Source organism: Microcebus murinus, chromosome 16 (assembly GCF_040939455.1).
Source record: "Microcebus murinus isolate Inina chromosome 16, M.murinus_Inina_mat1.0, whole genome shotgun sequence".
NCBI lineage: Eukaryota > Metazoa > Chordata > Mammalia > Primates > Cheirogaleidae > Microcebus > Microcebus murinus.
In genome coordinates, this window is record NC_134119.1 from 41,586,045 (window position 1) to 41,602,136 (window position 16,092).

General features: G+C 40.4%; 1 protein-coding gene across 1 annotated transcript in view; it reads left to right on the top strand.

Annotated features, from left to right (window-relative positions):
* DTD1 (D-aminoacyl-tRNA deacylase 1) overlaps positions 1-16,092 on the top strand; it is a 156,479-nt gene that overhangs the window by 28,576 nt on the left and 111,811 nt on the right. The window contains exon 4 of the mRNA XM_012779997.2: positions 2,948-3,054. Coding sequence (XP_012635451.1) covers positions 2,948-3,054 — 107 coding nt within the window. The remainder of the gene's footprint in view (positions 1-2,947; positions 3,055-16,092) is intronic.

Below are 16,092 nucleotides of genomic sequence, written 5' to 3' on the forward strand. Positions count from 1 at the left end.
AGATAATAGCTCTGTTCTTAACTGAAGAAAAACAGGAAAAGAAAATAAATTTCTTGCTACTTGGAATGATAAACAAGGTGAAGCATGTGCTGTATATCCTGGCAACAGAAATTTAAGGTTGGAAATAATTCCTTTCCTCCCGAGCCTGCCTTCAGCCTCCCTGAGGAGTGCAGGGGCTGAAATTTGCTACTAATTGTAGCCATAATTTTAGCATGCAATTAAACACATGATTTCCTTCCCAGCTGATGTCTTTTTAGCTAGTCTGACATGGGTAAAAGAAAAGCTCTGTTGATTTGAAAGGCCATCTTAATCTGATAGGAGGTCACGGAAAGTGACCATTATTTGAGCATGTTCAGCTACCCAGTAGGGACTAGATTATCTTGCCTATACATATAGCTATCAACTTGAGTGCTTCTAATGTAATTACCAGTGCTACTGTCTGTGGTCAAAGAAAGCCAGTTGTTGGTGTGTACATTTTGCTAAATCCCTCTGAGGTTAACGATCACTGTAGGGAGTAAACTGAATGGGGAAGAATCAGAGCTGGAAATTGTGGGCTTGTGGTGGTGGGAGCAGAGGCTCATGGAAGTCACTCAGGTTGTGGAGGGACCCCAGGGCATGAGACCTGCTGGCATCCAGCAGGCTTGGGAGAAGAGCCACTCTCCATGTGGAGTCTCTACTGGGTACAGCACCAAAATGGCCTTCCACAGTGGTTATGTGTTTACCTTCCCGCTGTTACAGTCCTGCTAACACACGTTCTTTCTCACCCTTGGCGTTACCAGACCTTTCTTGCCATGTCTGTTGGGCATGCAGCGGCTTCTGTGTTGTTTAATCTTGCATTTCCCTCTTTCTCTCGGGTCTGGCCACCTTTTCCTGTGCTGACTGGCTGGCCCTCTTTCCTAGGTTTCTGATTGTATTGATCTGAGTGTGCTATCTATCTATTTATTTATATTTGTACAAATTTGTGGGGCACATGAGAAATTTTGTTAAATGTATATAATACGTAGTGATCAAGTCTCAGGGTAGAGTGTCCATCACCTGAGTACAATACATTTTTGTTAAGTAGAGTCATCCTACTCTGCTATCAAACCTTGAGTTTATGCCTTCTATCTTTGTGTATGTTTGTATGCTTTGACTTCTCTTCATCCCCTCCCTTCCCAGCCTGTTCCCAGCCTTTCCACTCTCTACCTCCATGTGTTCAAATTTTTTAGCTCACACACCTAAGTGAGAATGTGTGATTTTTGTCTTTTTGTGCCTGGCTTATTTCACTTAAGATAATGACCTCTAGTTCTGTTCATATTGCTGCAAATGACATGATTTCACTATTTTTTAATGGCGGAATAATATTTCATTGTGTGTATGGACCACATTTTCTTTATTCATCTATCCACTGATGAACACTTAGGCTGATTCCCTGTATCTGCTATTGTGAATAGTGCTGCGATAAACACGTGAGTACAGGTATCTTTTTGAAACGTAGATACCCGTAGTGGGATTGCTGGATTGAATGGTAATTCTGTTTTTAGTTCTTTGAGAAATCTCCATACTGTTTTCCATAGAGGTTATGCTAATTTACTTTCCCACCAACAGTGTATGAGTTCCCTTTTCTTTGCATTCTTGCCAACATCTGTTATTTTTTATAATAGCCTTTCAGACTGGTATAAGATGATATCTCATGGTTTTAATTTGCATTTCCATGATGCTTAGTGATGTTGAACATTTTTTCACATACCTGTTAGCCATTTGTGTGTCTTCTTTTACGAAATGTCTTTTCGTGTCCTTTGCCCATATTTTAATGGTATTATTTGTTTTTTTTTTCCTGTTGAGTTGTTTGAGTTCCTTGTGTAATCTGGATTTAGTATCCTGTCATATGAATAGTTTGCAAATATTTTCTCTCATTAAACAGGATGTCTTGCTGGGTGTGATGGCTCATACCTGTATTCCTAGCTCTTTGGGAAACTGAGGCAGGAGGATCATTTGAGGCAGGTGTTTGAGACCAGCCTAGGTGATAGCAAGACCTCCCATCTCTACAAAAATTAAAAAAAAAACTTAGCCGGCCATAATGGTGCTCGCTTGTAGTCCCAGCTACTTGGGAAGCTGAGGCAAGAGAATCACTTGAGCCCAGGAGTTTGAGGTTGCAGTGAACTATAATGAGACTACTGTACTCTAGCCCGGGCAACAGAGTGAGACCCTGTCTCAAACAAACAAACAAACAAAAAAAGAAACAAAAAAGCAGTCTGTCTCTTCACTCTGTTGATTATTTCTTTTGTTGTGCAGAAGCTTTTTAGTTTAAGTTCCATTTGTCTAGTGTTGTCTTTGTTGCCTATGCTTTTGGGGTCATAGTCATGAATTCTTTGCTTAGACCAATGTCTAGGAGAGTTTTCCCTAGGTTTTCTTCTAGTATTTTTATAGTTTCAGGTCTTACACTTAATTAAGTCTTTAATTCATTTTGGGTTGATTTTTGTATATGGTGAGAGATAGGGGTCTTCTGCATGTGGCTATCCAGTTTTTCCAGCACCATTTAGTGAAGAAGGTGTCCTTTCTCCAATGTAAGTTCTCGTTGGCTTTGTTGAAGATCAGTTAGCTATAAATGTGTGACTTTATTGCCAGGTTCTCTATTCTCTTCCATTGGTCTGTTTGACTATTTTTTTTACCAATACCATAATGTTTTGGTTACTGTAGCTTTGTAATATATTTTGAAGTCAGGAAATTAGTTATGTTTTTGATTTATTTTTAAAATTTATTTTTCTATTTATTAGAAATTATTTCATTCAAATCAAGAATATATAATCAATAACATTTTCTAGCTATCTATTTCAAAATCAATAATCTTCAAAATGAAATAACTGTTATATAATCAGCAGAAAAGAATTGGGTTAATAGTTATGTTTTTTAGCTGGGATAATCTGGGGTCTTTACCTCTTCTAACTGTTTTGAATTGCCCTTTCAGATGGCAAGTTTGGTGCCTACATGCAAGTGCACATTCAGAACGATGGGCCTGTGACCATAGAACTGGAATCCCCAGCTCCTGGTGCTGCTACCTCTGACCCAAAGCAGGTAAGCCTGCAGTCAGGTCCTGTGGTCTGGCTCCTGGGTGCCTATAACATTTTATTAGTTTCCGGAGCAGTTCTCAGTCTTAGGTGGAGAAAATACTTTATCATTGTAACCTTATATTTATTTTACTACCTTCCTTCTAAGAATGCATGTTTACATTGTATCTCCCGGAGTACTGTGGAAAGCACTTCTTCCTTGCCTCTTCCTCCCTTTGGACTCCAGAGAAAATGTGCTTTGCAGAGCCAGGTTCTTCCTCTGGGTTCCTGTTTCCTGGGGCCAGCTGCCATGGCACCCACCGGCCCCTGGGTGGCAGCAGAGCAGTGGCCCTGCACTTGCCAGTTCATCCATTTTGAAGGGTTACTTGGAATGGATTTGATCTCAGGTGTGGGTAGATATGCCACCCAAAGCTCATTTTTTTAAAGCAATGTCTGATCTGTATTTGTTGCCAACTCTGTAAGTTTTCAGATAAAAGAAAGGAAGTATGTGATAGTCTTTGCAAATTGTATGGTCTCAAAGATGCTTAATATACTTTTAAAGGCTTTAACATACCTACTTGATAGAGACGTGTGGGGCTTGGCACACAGAGGAGTAAGAACTGAAGGACGTTTCTGTTCTTGCTTCTTGCCTCTCTTCCTTGCGGGGATGCTTGAAGTGTAATGGTACAATAGTGGGGAAAGCATCATTGAAACTTGAAGCTGGGTGACCTGTTCAAAGCCAGATTTTTTTTTTAAGGGGAGCATGACATTTTCTTTTTTGTTACTGATGGTTTGTGTTGATAGAGAAGTAGGCACATGTCTGATGCAGTAGGCTAGACTTCAAAGGGTGGTAATTGAGGGTCTTGGAATTACTAAGAACATTTAAAAAATCACAAATAAAGAGTCCTCATGAAAATGTAAGCTTTTTATTTTGAAATAATTTGAGACTTAGAGAAAAGTTGCAAAAACAATGTCCATATACTCTTTACCCAGCTTCCTCTAATTTCAATGTCTTCCTTAACCATGATACAATGATCACGACAAAGTATTGTTAACTTCATTACAAACCTTACTTGAATTTCACTAGGGTTTTTGTTTTAATGTCCTTTTTTTGTTCCAGGATAATGCAGGATCCCACATCGCATTTGTCACTTTTCCTTAGTCTTCACCGATCTGTGACAGTTCCACAGCCTTTCCTTGTCTTTCATGACCTTGATGCTTTTCAAAAGTACTAGTCTGCTACTTTGTAGAACTTCTCAGTTTGGGTTTTCTATGATTATGTTGAGGTTATGCATTTTGACAGGAATAGCAAAGAGCACAAAAGTGATCTTGTACCCTTTGTAGTATGTCATATCAGGAGGTATGTGGTATAGATTTCTCTTATTATGGGTGATGTCAACCTTATCACTTGATTAAGGTGGAGTCAACCAGATGTCTCCACCCTACATGAAATTCTAAGCTCTCTCCAAGGAGAGGTGACTCTGTCCTCTGCCTCTTTCACAGCAGAGAGCTCTCTTTCTGCTTTGCAGGGAAAGAAGCCAGTGGATGGATGGCATTAACCCTGCTTCTCCACACACCCCTCTCGCCTTGGTAGCAGAGCTGCCCTTTCCCAGGCTGAGGTCAGCCTCTCGCCCTGGGCCAGGACTGGCTACATACTTTAAGAGGCCCAGTGCAAAATGAAAATGTGGAGCCAAAACCGGAGCATTAAGCCAAGAGTGAGGCCCCTCTGAATATGGGGCCCTGTGTGACTGATGGGTCTCATGCCTGTGGAGCAGGAAGGGCCTGGGCTTTGGAGCGCTTCCCTTCCACCTTCTCAAAAACCTTGAGGAAGCCCCCTGTCTTCTTGTCAAGTCAGTCTGTGTCTTTCTCACTCATCCACCTTATTTTGTTGGCTTTTAACTATGCTCCAGTGTCTCCAGTGGAGGAGGAATGCCTGCATTTCCCGCCTTCCTGCTGCATCTTCGGGACACTCTGATCTGTAAAGGCCCTCTCTGAGGGCCCTCGTGACCTCGTGTTGCTTTATTTCATACCCTTTTCTCAGGCCCCCTTCCTTGACTACTCAGCAGCTCTTGCCACTGTTGCCCATTCACCCCTGGAAACAGGCTGGAGCCTTGTTATCCAGAACAACATTTTCTCCAGGTTTTCCTCCCGCCTCAGGCTGCTCGCTTTGCTGGTTTTATTGAATAATCATTCTGTAGTTTTGATTTATTATATTGCCTTAACTCTATTTGGAGAAAAAATTTAGCTTTTTTTTCGTTCTACATGTTTTTCTAGAAATGGTAGAATAATACATTTCACCTTTAGGATCTTCAACCTTCTTTCAACTAGTACCCCTTCCTTCTTGTTTAGGCCAAAGGGTACAAAGATACAGTTATCTCGGGTGAATTAGTCTAGAGATCACATGTACAACATGAGGACTATAGTTAATAATATTGTATAGTACACTAGAAATTTGCTAAGAGAGTAGATTTTAGGTACTCTCACCTCCCTCCTCCCAAAAGAAAAGTAACTAGGTGAGATGGTGAATATGTAATTTACTTGACTGTAGTAATGGCTTCACTGTGTATAGGTATATGAAAGCATCATGTTGTATACCATACACACACACACACACACAAAAAAAAAAAAACAAAAAACAAAAAACAAAAAACAAAAAAAACCCCAAAACAACAAAAAAACTCCCCAAATAGGCATTTTTTTTTTTACTCCCAACAAGCCATGTTAACTTATTAGGATAAAAAAGACTTTTAGTTATTTCTAAAGCTTTTAGAAGCTTTTTCTTCAAATACAGGAATTATCCTGTGTCAATTTCAGTTGTGGGTATCAGTTTCCTGACCCCTGGGAGTCTCAGACCCTGGAAAACTGCACAGCTCTTTGTCCTCCAGCTCTCCAGTAGGTGGCAGCGAGGAGGCATGGAAGGGGCCTTTGTAGCGCTTGGTGCTGGCCTTTGCCTCCGGCCTCTCTCTGCCTTTCCTTCTCAGTTAGAAGAGGCTTTCTCTTTGAGCAAAGAGCTAATTTGCTCACTTTTGTATGGCTAAGAAGAGCACAGCCGAATTCTTTTTACTGATAGATAAACATGTGTTTCTATCAACTAAGCTACGTGTTTTATTTTCCCATTATATTCCAACTAGTAGTGAAAACTGCTACAGTTACATTACAGAAAAATGGTTCTTTTGACAAGTTTCTTTTTTTTTTTTGAGACAGAGTCTCACTCTGTTGCTCCAGCTAGAGTGCCATGGCGTCAGCCTAGCTCACAGCAATCTCAAACTCCTGGGCTCAAGTGATCCTTCTGCCTCAGGCCCTCGAGTAGCTGGGACTACTCTAGAGTAGCTGGGACTACAGGCATGCGCCATGGCTAATTTTTTCTATTTTTGATAAAGACGGGGTCTCACTCTTGCTCAGGCTGGTCTCGAACTCCTGAGCTCAAATGATCTGCCTGCCTCGGCCTCCCAGAGTGCTAGGATTACAGGTGTGAGCCACCACACCTGGCCGAAAGTTTCTACATTACAGTAAAGTGGTTCTTTTGGCAAGTCGTTTTCAAATATAGTTTCTTTAATTTGTGCTGTCTGCACAAATGAATAATGTGTGTGTATGTGTATATGTACGTGTGTATGTATATGTATGCATGTGCGTATATGTGCATACATATATGTGTATATATATGTATATACATGTATGCATGTGCATATGTGTATATATGTATATGTGGATGGATGTCTGTGCATATATGCATGGTTGTAAGCATCAAGTGTCGTTTTGGCATACAGTGGCATGCTGGGTGCTGTAAAGAAGAAAAAGCAGTGCCACCACTCAGCCTGTGTGCCCAAGGGTGGATTTTGGGCAGTGTAAACCTGAAAGGTTGATAACAGTGAAAGAGGTGAAGAACAGTGTGAGCCAACTTAGGAAGGGTCACAAGGCCATCCACTTCATGCTTCTCCTTAGAACCCTTCAATGCCTTCCAAGTGCATTTAGCTGAAAACCTAAGTTCCTTCTTGTCATTTGTCATGGTCTATGTGACCAGGCATCTGTGGCTGTCCTGCCTATTTTATGGCTGTCCTTCCCTCCATCCCTATACTTTACCTACACTTTAGTCTCCCTTCTTAGACTAGGTTGAGCTCTTTCCTACCTTGGGGCTTATGTCTTAATTCTGGAGTCTCCTTCTCAGAGGAGGAGATTCTCTGACCCCCTGAATCCCAAGGAAGCTCCCATGGCTACCCTGTCTTGTTGCCCTAATTTATTTCACAGACCTTTGCACCATCTGTTATCACTTGCTTGTTTCCTTGCTTCTCACCTATCCGCACTACTCCTAAAATTTCAGCTCCTTGAGTCTTGTTCACTGCCATGCCCTGGGAGATGTCCCCGGGGGTGTGTCATTTGTTTAGGAGTGGTGCCTCATGGCCAGCGGGCAGTATTGTCTGTGAACGTCCTGAATTCCGAGAAAGTGGATGCCACTGCTGCCTCTCAGAGCTGGGCGGGCCTCCCCGGGGACTGAAGGTTTTAGCTGACCTTTAAGGATATATAGAAGAGAGAAGGATTCTCAGTTGCTGTTTTGTTGTTTTTAAACTTGCACTTCAATTAGGGGTAGATTCTGACTTTCCAGAGTCCTGGAGCTCTATGTGATGCAGCTACTGATGGTGAAGACTGGGCTGGTAAGGGTAGCCAGTGGTTTGCTGGCCCTGGCCTGATCTCTACTTGTTTTTGGAACTGGCCACTGCTGCGTCTCCAGTGCATTGATCGCGTTACAGGCTGCTGTGGGGTCCCATGCTGTGTCCCCACGAGGAGAAGAAGTCGGAAGAAGAGCAATTACGCTCTTATTCTGAAGGACACTATTCCAAAAGGATTGGGACATGGAATCAGCAGCAGAACTACCTAACAGAGCTGTTTTCCCTGTTGCATTTTTGTGGGAGAACACGATTCTCATAGAAATATCCTGGCTATTATTATTATTACCTAGAGTGTGATTGCTGGTGCATGAGTTCTTCTGTGGGTGGCTGGATATTGGAGATTTCAACATCCTAGTCTGATGTTTCTGTGATAGAAACTCATTCATGCTGTTGTTTTACTCTTAAGTGCTCTTCTCCTGCATGGGGGTTGTTTCCCTGGGCCTCACATGGATGGGGGAACAGACGGGGGGTTCCTGGTAAGTAGGGGTGTTCGATAATTGAGAGGCTTTCCCCTGGGGCCTACGGCCTACCTAGTTCATAGTGTTGCCATTAATTATTTACATTCTCATTTATTTAGTGCAATTGAAAATCTCACTAAATTGAGATGCTAGACGAAGCTGAACTGTCAAATACACCTTTGGGTTAACTCTGGTGTTTATTGACAAATCACCAGGATGAGTTGACCAGTGAAAAATGACGTCTTTAGTTTTATGGAGCTTTTAATTTTATGCTCCTCTGAGTACTGCCATCACTTCACTTATAATTTCCTCCATATACTTGTCTTATCAGCAACATCCATCCTGTGCCTGGACCTTGGGATGTCAAGATTGAGACATTCATAGCTTCTGTAGGATCTGAAAGAAATATGTAGGGTAGGAGGGAGGTGGGGGAAAAAGCTCCATTTGGTTTCATTTATTTATGTTTCCAGTGACAGGGGCAGCCTTCTTAGTAATACATGCTGTGGAATTCAGAAGGTGAAGCAGAGGACAGAGTGGCACACAGGTGGCTGGCTTCTGCCAGGCATTCCTGTTGCAGGTGCACGAAGGCGGGCTGTCAATTGCTGTACATTTCAGTTTGAGGGACAAATCCAATGAGAAGTATTCTGAATATAAGGAATAATTATGTTGATGCCAATGTGTGTGCATCTCTTCATAGAAGAACATTTATTTAAATATATGTATCCCCTTTTTACTCTTTTTTTAGGCTTGATTTCTAGATTCTAGTTCCCCAATGTCAGTTGGTTTCAGCTTGAGTGTTTACATGGCCTGAACCAGGTTCTAGTTGTTGACTTGCCACAGGAATGTGTTTCCAAGTCTGGTTGCCAAAGTGGTATCCAGACACTGTCAATTATTCCAATCATATTAGTTCTTTTTGTCACATTAATTTATCAAACAAACGTTTACTGAGAGTGCTTAGCAAAGCTCCTTCATTATAGAATAGTTGCTGTTGCTGCTTAGTTTTTGTCACGGTGGGTGTGCGGGTGACACCAACTTCTGGAACTTAGCCTGCTGCACAGGAAGTTTCCCACCAGGGTGAGGCTGGTACCTGGCCAGCCCTCTTACCACACGTGGACTCACACCTGGTTTTCTGATCTTTTCAGTCTGAACATCCTATTTCTTATGAGTTATGAAATCAGCACAACCCTCTGGACAGTGGGTTGGCAGCAGTGTGGGTGGGCTCCTGACCTCCCTCAGCCCACAGTTCACCAGCAGATAGAATCTACACTGAGTCCTTGTCAGTGCCTGGGGGAAAACTTGTATATCTGACTGGTAGGAAAGGGCGGGAGCCTAGTAGATATTTCCAGGCAGGCTAGCTTCTTCATAGTGGAGAGCTGTGAGGGATCACTTTTATTTTGTCATTTTGTTTTCATATAGGCAGTTGTCCTGAGTCAGTCCACTGCAGGCTTAAAGAGAAGCCTTTCCAAGGCATATATGACTTTGTCTCTCTGCTTGGGGACCTGTTGATTGATTGATCAATCAGTTGACCTTCATCTTACCTTCTTAAATCTACATATTAATGAAATTGCAAAAATTGAAAAGAGTTTATTTCTTTATTGGAGTATGGCTGGCAAATTAAAAACTACAATCTGCTCCTCTTCTACCTTTGACACATAAGACATTTCTAATCTCCAACCAGAGCAAAACATCTGTTTTGCTTTAAACCAATCTCTCAGGACACTAATGAGTTAGTACATTTCAGGTTTAAGGGCTTCATTTGTTTGTTCTTGTGTATGTGTTTTGGGAAGATTCTTAGTTATTTTAATCTTCTAATCTCATTCGTGGGTGTGTTAAAAAAGCAAACTTCTTACCTTACTACTTGACCTGCCAAAGATTAACAGCATTCTTTTTATTCTCAAGAGAAGGGGGTTAAGTTTATCTTTCCATGGATTTATACATTGAGCACAACAATAATTTAACTATACAGACTCAAGATTTTAATTGGGAATTCTTAGCTTTTTGGGTTATTTACTAGGAGCTTCATAGTTCCAGGTAATTGTAGAAAAATGTTCTGCCAGTCAGTGGTGTTTTGTAGAAGATCTTGTTCAAACATTTGCATTGGTAATGGAGAGAGATGAATGATCTGGAAGTGATAGAAATAGAAAATGCAGCTCTAGCTATAATTGTAAAAGGGTCTGCCCAATAGATAAAAGATTTTAAACTACACAGAAGTGTTTGCCAACACACTACAGAGTTGGTATAGTCTCTATACCAACTATCTTTTTAAATCTTAATCTCTAAAGAAAGTTAGGATGGGCGATTGGCATGTGAATTGGTCAAGTAGGTTTTTTAGGGTTCACAGACTGCCCTGAGGTCATCCCCCAAGTTTTGTATGTGTGTATGTGTGCCTTTTGCTGGGAGAAAGAAGCCTAGGGCATTTGTCACATTCTTGGGAGGTCCAAAGAAGTGAAGACGTTGGTGGACTGGGTGTTGTGGCGTGTAGGGATTATGCATTATTTCTCCACCAAAGTTGCCCAGGGGCTATGGTAGTGTTCCTCAAAGGGCAGTTTGAGGACAGCCAGCATCAAGCCACCCAAGGTGCTTACTAAAATGCAGAATCCTGGCCCACCCAGGTTTTTCAGACCTGAGTTCCTAGTGTGTCTGAATGTGGAGGGCAGAAGAATTGCAGATTTATGTTTCTAACTAGGTCTTCGTGTGCTTTATAAGCACACTGACATTTGAGAACTACTGGAATAGAGGAAATTGGGTGTTGTCGTTATCATCTGCTCTAGGCATTGGTTTCTTCTGGACCACCCTGCCCTCCCTTCCCCACCCCCAAGTGTCTAAAAATACTTTACAACCTGTGTTTCTGCAGCTGCCAGGAAGCAAGATGCCTAGACTTGATTATTGAGGTCACATATGAGGCTGTTCTCATTCATCAACACCCCCTCACTCTTCCAACGCCCTTCTCCCCTGCCCGATACACACAGTGATGAAAATGTTCTTAGAGCATGGTGCCTTCTCTATACAATTTCAGGGAAAAGCTGATGTAGCAACCATACATTAGTGACTGATGATCACCCACTCTGCTGAGTGACACTGAGGTATGTGCTAGTGGAATAACTTGTTTCTTAAGAGAGATGAGCCCAACATATGGTACTCAATGGCTGGGCAGGTTTACAGTGGTGTAGCCTCTTTAAGGCTTATAGTTGGAAAGTAATTTATAGTTTTCTTGGCTTTCTGGGTACCAGACATGGAATGCCGTACTCATCTGTCAGTGTATTAATGGAACTAGAATAAAAACTCAGGATGATTGACATCTTAGCCTCTGCATGGAAATTGCAATTTAATGAAATGCATGAATATTGAGGTTCCCATATGCAGTTGGCTGATCATTTACATTTAAATGCATATGGGAAATTAAAAGCTCATATTTTATGGTGTATTATTACCTGTTAAGTTCATGGTAAAAACTTTTCACAGTGAATTGTAGACTAGTTTCCTGCAGATTATTTACTATTTTTGAAAAAGTTTCATGATTTTTTTGCCTTTGTGTTTCTGCTCATCACTTGAAATGAACTTCTCTATCTCTACCTGTGGACATCTTCCCTGTTTTTTAAGGTCCATTTTTGATAGCTTTTTTTCATGATATTTACCTCAGTGCCCATCCAGCTGAGGCCTTTCTGCCTTTGACTCCTGACCATGTGGTGTGGCATGGATTTCACAGTGGTAATGTACTTGAATAAAGGCCCATGCTCATTCATTTGTTGATTTGTTTGCTTATTCATTTATTCACTTATTCATCTACTCAAATATCTATCTGTCTGCACATCCATCCATCTATCTGTCCACTCACCTGCCCATTACCCACTCATGTATCCATCCACCAGATTCTTGTAGAGTGCCTGCTCTATGCTGGCCCTGTATGTAGGCCCAGCACTGAACCAAAGTTGTGCCCTCATGGAGCTTCCATTCTAATGGGAAAACATATAAAAAGAAGTCTAATTTAAAATTTTGACAAAATAAAGAAATCAAAGATGGTTAGGTGTAGAGAATGATGTTGGATGGAGGCCCCTGTAGGCACAAGCACCAAGGAAGGACGCTGAGATGAGAGGGAGCCAGCCCCATGGAGAATGGAGGGAAAATGTGCCAAACAGAGGGGTCAGCAAGTGGCCTGTGGAAGAAAGGCCAGCGTAGCTGGAAGTTGGAGGGTGACAGGAAGAGGGGTAGGACTTGAGGCCAGAGCTATGACATAGGCCTGATGGAGTGAGGACTCATGGGCTAGAGTGAGGAATTTGGCTTCTATTTTTAGTGAGCTGGAGAGTTAGAATGTTGAGAGATCTGATGTGCGTTTGCAGAGATGAATGAAACTGGATTTAGTGTAGGCTCAGGAAGTGGAGATGGCCTTGGGACATGGCAGCAGGGAGAACATTTAGGAGCTCCGGCAACAGGTGGATGAGAGAAGTGGAGAGACTCTTGGTACACTTTGGAGACCCTTAACCACTCTGATGTTCTGTCTCCCAGAATAGAGCTTTCCTATAAATTGCTCATGTTTGATTCTTTCATACTGTGGTTTGTGCATTGGACATAGTATAAAGTCTAACTTCCTACAGTTCACTATAAGAGAGATCTCATTCGTATCTCTGACGCTGGTATGGTAGAGGGATTCCATGCCATGAATTTCTATGATGAGATCAGACATTTGGACATCAAGGGGTGTGATGCCTACCCCTGGCTCTGAGTGATCCTTGGTACAGATCGGACACAAAGCTAGAATCTGTTTGATGGCATTTAAAAAAAAAAAAAAAAAAGCAAGCAATTTCCAAGGAAGCAGCCTCTCTTTTTCAGGTCAGTCTGAAGCCAGATGTTTCGTTATTGCTCAGTTTTCTCCCAAATGCAAAAAAACTTTAATTACAAAAAGATATTGTAAAAAGCCCAAGAAATGTTTATATTGAATTTGATTTATGAATACTATTTTAGCTAATATTGTCAGGGAAATTTCTAATGTAAGTCATAAAGAGCTTGTCAGGAAAAAAAAAAAAAGATTTATTTTTGGAAAAGCATGTTTCCTGGTGATCATTGATCTTGGAACTTATGGAAAGTCATTGTCAGATGGGAGGCAGCAAGCAGCTCCAGAGGTGGAGCGGAAACCCGGGACTGGAGGAGGCTGTCTTGCTGTGGACGCCAGTGTGTACCTCTTGCTGGTGACAGCAGGTCAAGCGTCTCACGATAGCCACTTTATATCTGACGAGTTCCACCATCTTAGTTATTTTTATCAATATGAAGCACAAAAGAATAGCACTTCTATGAATATTCTTTACATAAATGTATTCCTTTGACCCCTTTCCAGAAAATGTGAAGTCAATTTCTTTTTCTATTTTTAATCATGAAAGTGAAGCCCGGAAGCCTCAATTTCTGTGTAATGGAAAGATCTAAGTTTGTGGCCTTGTTTCCATTTTCCACTCCTCCTGCTAAGTCAGGAACACGATACCCACAGAATATCCCTGAGGCAGTGGCTCTGTTCAGGAATTGCATGGCTGTTTGACTGCAGAGGCAGGGCAAAGGCTATTATTAACCGTTGGTGTCATTGTTGGGTCAGGAAACCTTCAGGGGGTAAGTACAATTTCTATACAGTTTCATTTGAAAATCCAGACTAGATTTGGCCTTATGCTCTGTGGATATTTTCCCCTTTGCCCTCTTCATTTTCTTTTGGGAAGAGTCTCTTATTATCATAATTATTATTTTTTAAAAAAATTTCAAGCAAGCAAGCAGTGTATTAACTGGAAAATACCAATTTAGAAGTGTTTTTTTTTAGATTTTAAATATAATAAATTCTTGTCACAGAAATGTTATTTTTTAATGGTAAGCTTTTATAGTATTCCTGGGTAGAAAGTTATTTTTATAGAAACAGTTCTTTTCCTATCTTTTATTTTTCTCATGAGCCCATAAAATAGCATTTTATATCAATTTTAGTTACACATAAGACATAAAGTCTGTATTCTTTAAAAAATTTAGAAGTTTAAGATACACTAAAAATACTTTCTACTCTAATCTTTCATTCTCAGAGGAACACCATTGATAAGTTCTATGTAGTTCTTACTGGACTTAAAAATGTTTACTCACATTTACACATAGTCATGGAAAACATGTGGTACTTCTGGGTATATATGTCATAAGGTTTTTTTTTTTAATTTGGTAAAATATACATAACATAAAATGTTAAGGTATACAGTTCAGTGACATTAGTACATTCACATTGTTGTACAGCCATTATTATCACCGTCTATGCACAGAACTCTTTTCATCTTGCAAAACTGAAACCGTACCCATTAAACATTAAAGTAACTCTCCATCCTCCCTTCCCTTCAGCCCCTGGCAGCCACCATTCTACTTTTTATCCCTTGAATTTGACTACCTCGGGACATCATGAATGGAATCATACATTATTTGTCCTTTTGTGACGGGCTTATTTTATTTAGCATAATTTCTTCAAGGTTCATCCTTGATGAACCTATTCATCGAATGTGTCAGAATTTTCTTCTTTTTTATGGCTGCATAATATTCTGTGTATGTATATACCACATTTTGTTTATCCATTGATTGGTCTGTGAACATTTTGGTTGTTTTTACTCTTTAAGTATTGTGAATAGTGCTGCTGATAATTAGGTTACAAATATCTCTTCAAGACTCCCCTTTGAATCCTTTTTGGTATATACATAGATATAGAATTGCTGGGTCATATGGTAATTCTGTGTTTAATTTTTTAAGGAATGACCATACTGGCCTCCACAATGTCTGTATCATTTTACAGCGATGCATAAGGATTCTAGTTTCCTCAAATCCTCACCAACAGTTGTTACTTTCTATTTTTTGTTTTGTTTTTGATAATAGCTATCCTAATAGTTATGAAGTAGTATCTCATTGTGGTTTTGATTTGCATTTCTCTAACAGTGATGTTGAACATTTTTTCATGTGCTTATTTGCCATTTGTATATCTTCTCTGGAGAAATGTCTGTTTAAGTCCTTTGCCCTTTTTTGAATTGGGTTGTATTTTTTGTTGTTGTTGAGTTGTAGGATTTCTTTGTATATTCTGTATGTTAATTCCTAATCAGATTTGCAAATATTTTCTCTCATTCTGTGGGTTGCCTTTTCACTCTGTTGGTAGTGTCCTTTGATGTACAAAAGTTTTTAATTTTGATGAAGGCCGATTTGTCTATTTTTGCTTTTGTTACCTGCGCTTTTGATGTCATATCCAAGAAATCATTGCCAAATCCGAATTATAAAGCTTTTCCTTTATGTTTTCTTCTAAGAGTTTTACAGTTTTAGTTTTTTACATGTAGGCATTTGATTCATTTTGTGTTAATTTTATTCTATGATATAAGATATGTGATATGATTTTACTTGCAAACAGGTTGGAAAAACAATACCAAATACTTTTCTCCCTGAAACCATTGAAAGTAAGTTGTTGACCTTTTTCCTTGTCACCCCTGAACGTATTAGTATATTTCCTGCAAACAAGGACATTCTCTTATAGGACCCCCAAATAGCCATCAAAACCAGGAAATTACCATTGACATTTTGCGAGCATTCAGTCCTCAGAGTCTATTTGCAATTTACCAGTTACCCCAAGAGGATCTTTTATGATGAGAGGATATAGTTCAGAATCATGCCTTGCATTCAGTTGTCATGTCTTTAGTGTCCTTCATTCTAGATCATCAGTCTTTCCTTGGCTTTCATGACCTTGACTCTTTGGCAGAATATAGGCCAGTTATTTGGAAGTATATCCCTCAGTTGGGATTTGTCTGATGTTTCCTTAGGGTTAGATTCAGGGTGTGTGTGTGTGTGTGTGTTTGTACCTGTGTATGTGTACCTGTGTGTGTACACATACTTGACCTAAGTGGACTTGTACTATATGCTATTCTGAAACATGCTTCCTTTCCCATCTAGCAGTGCCATTTGTGTTGT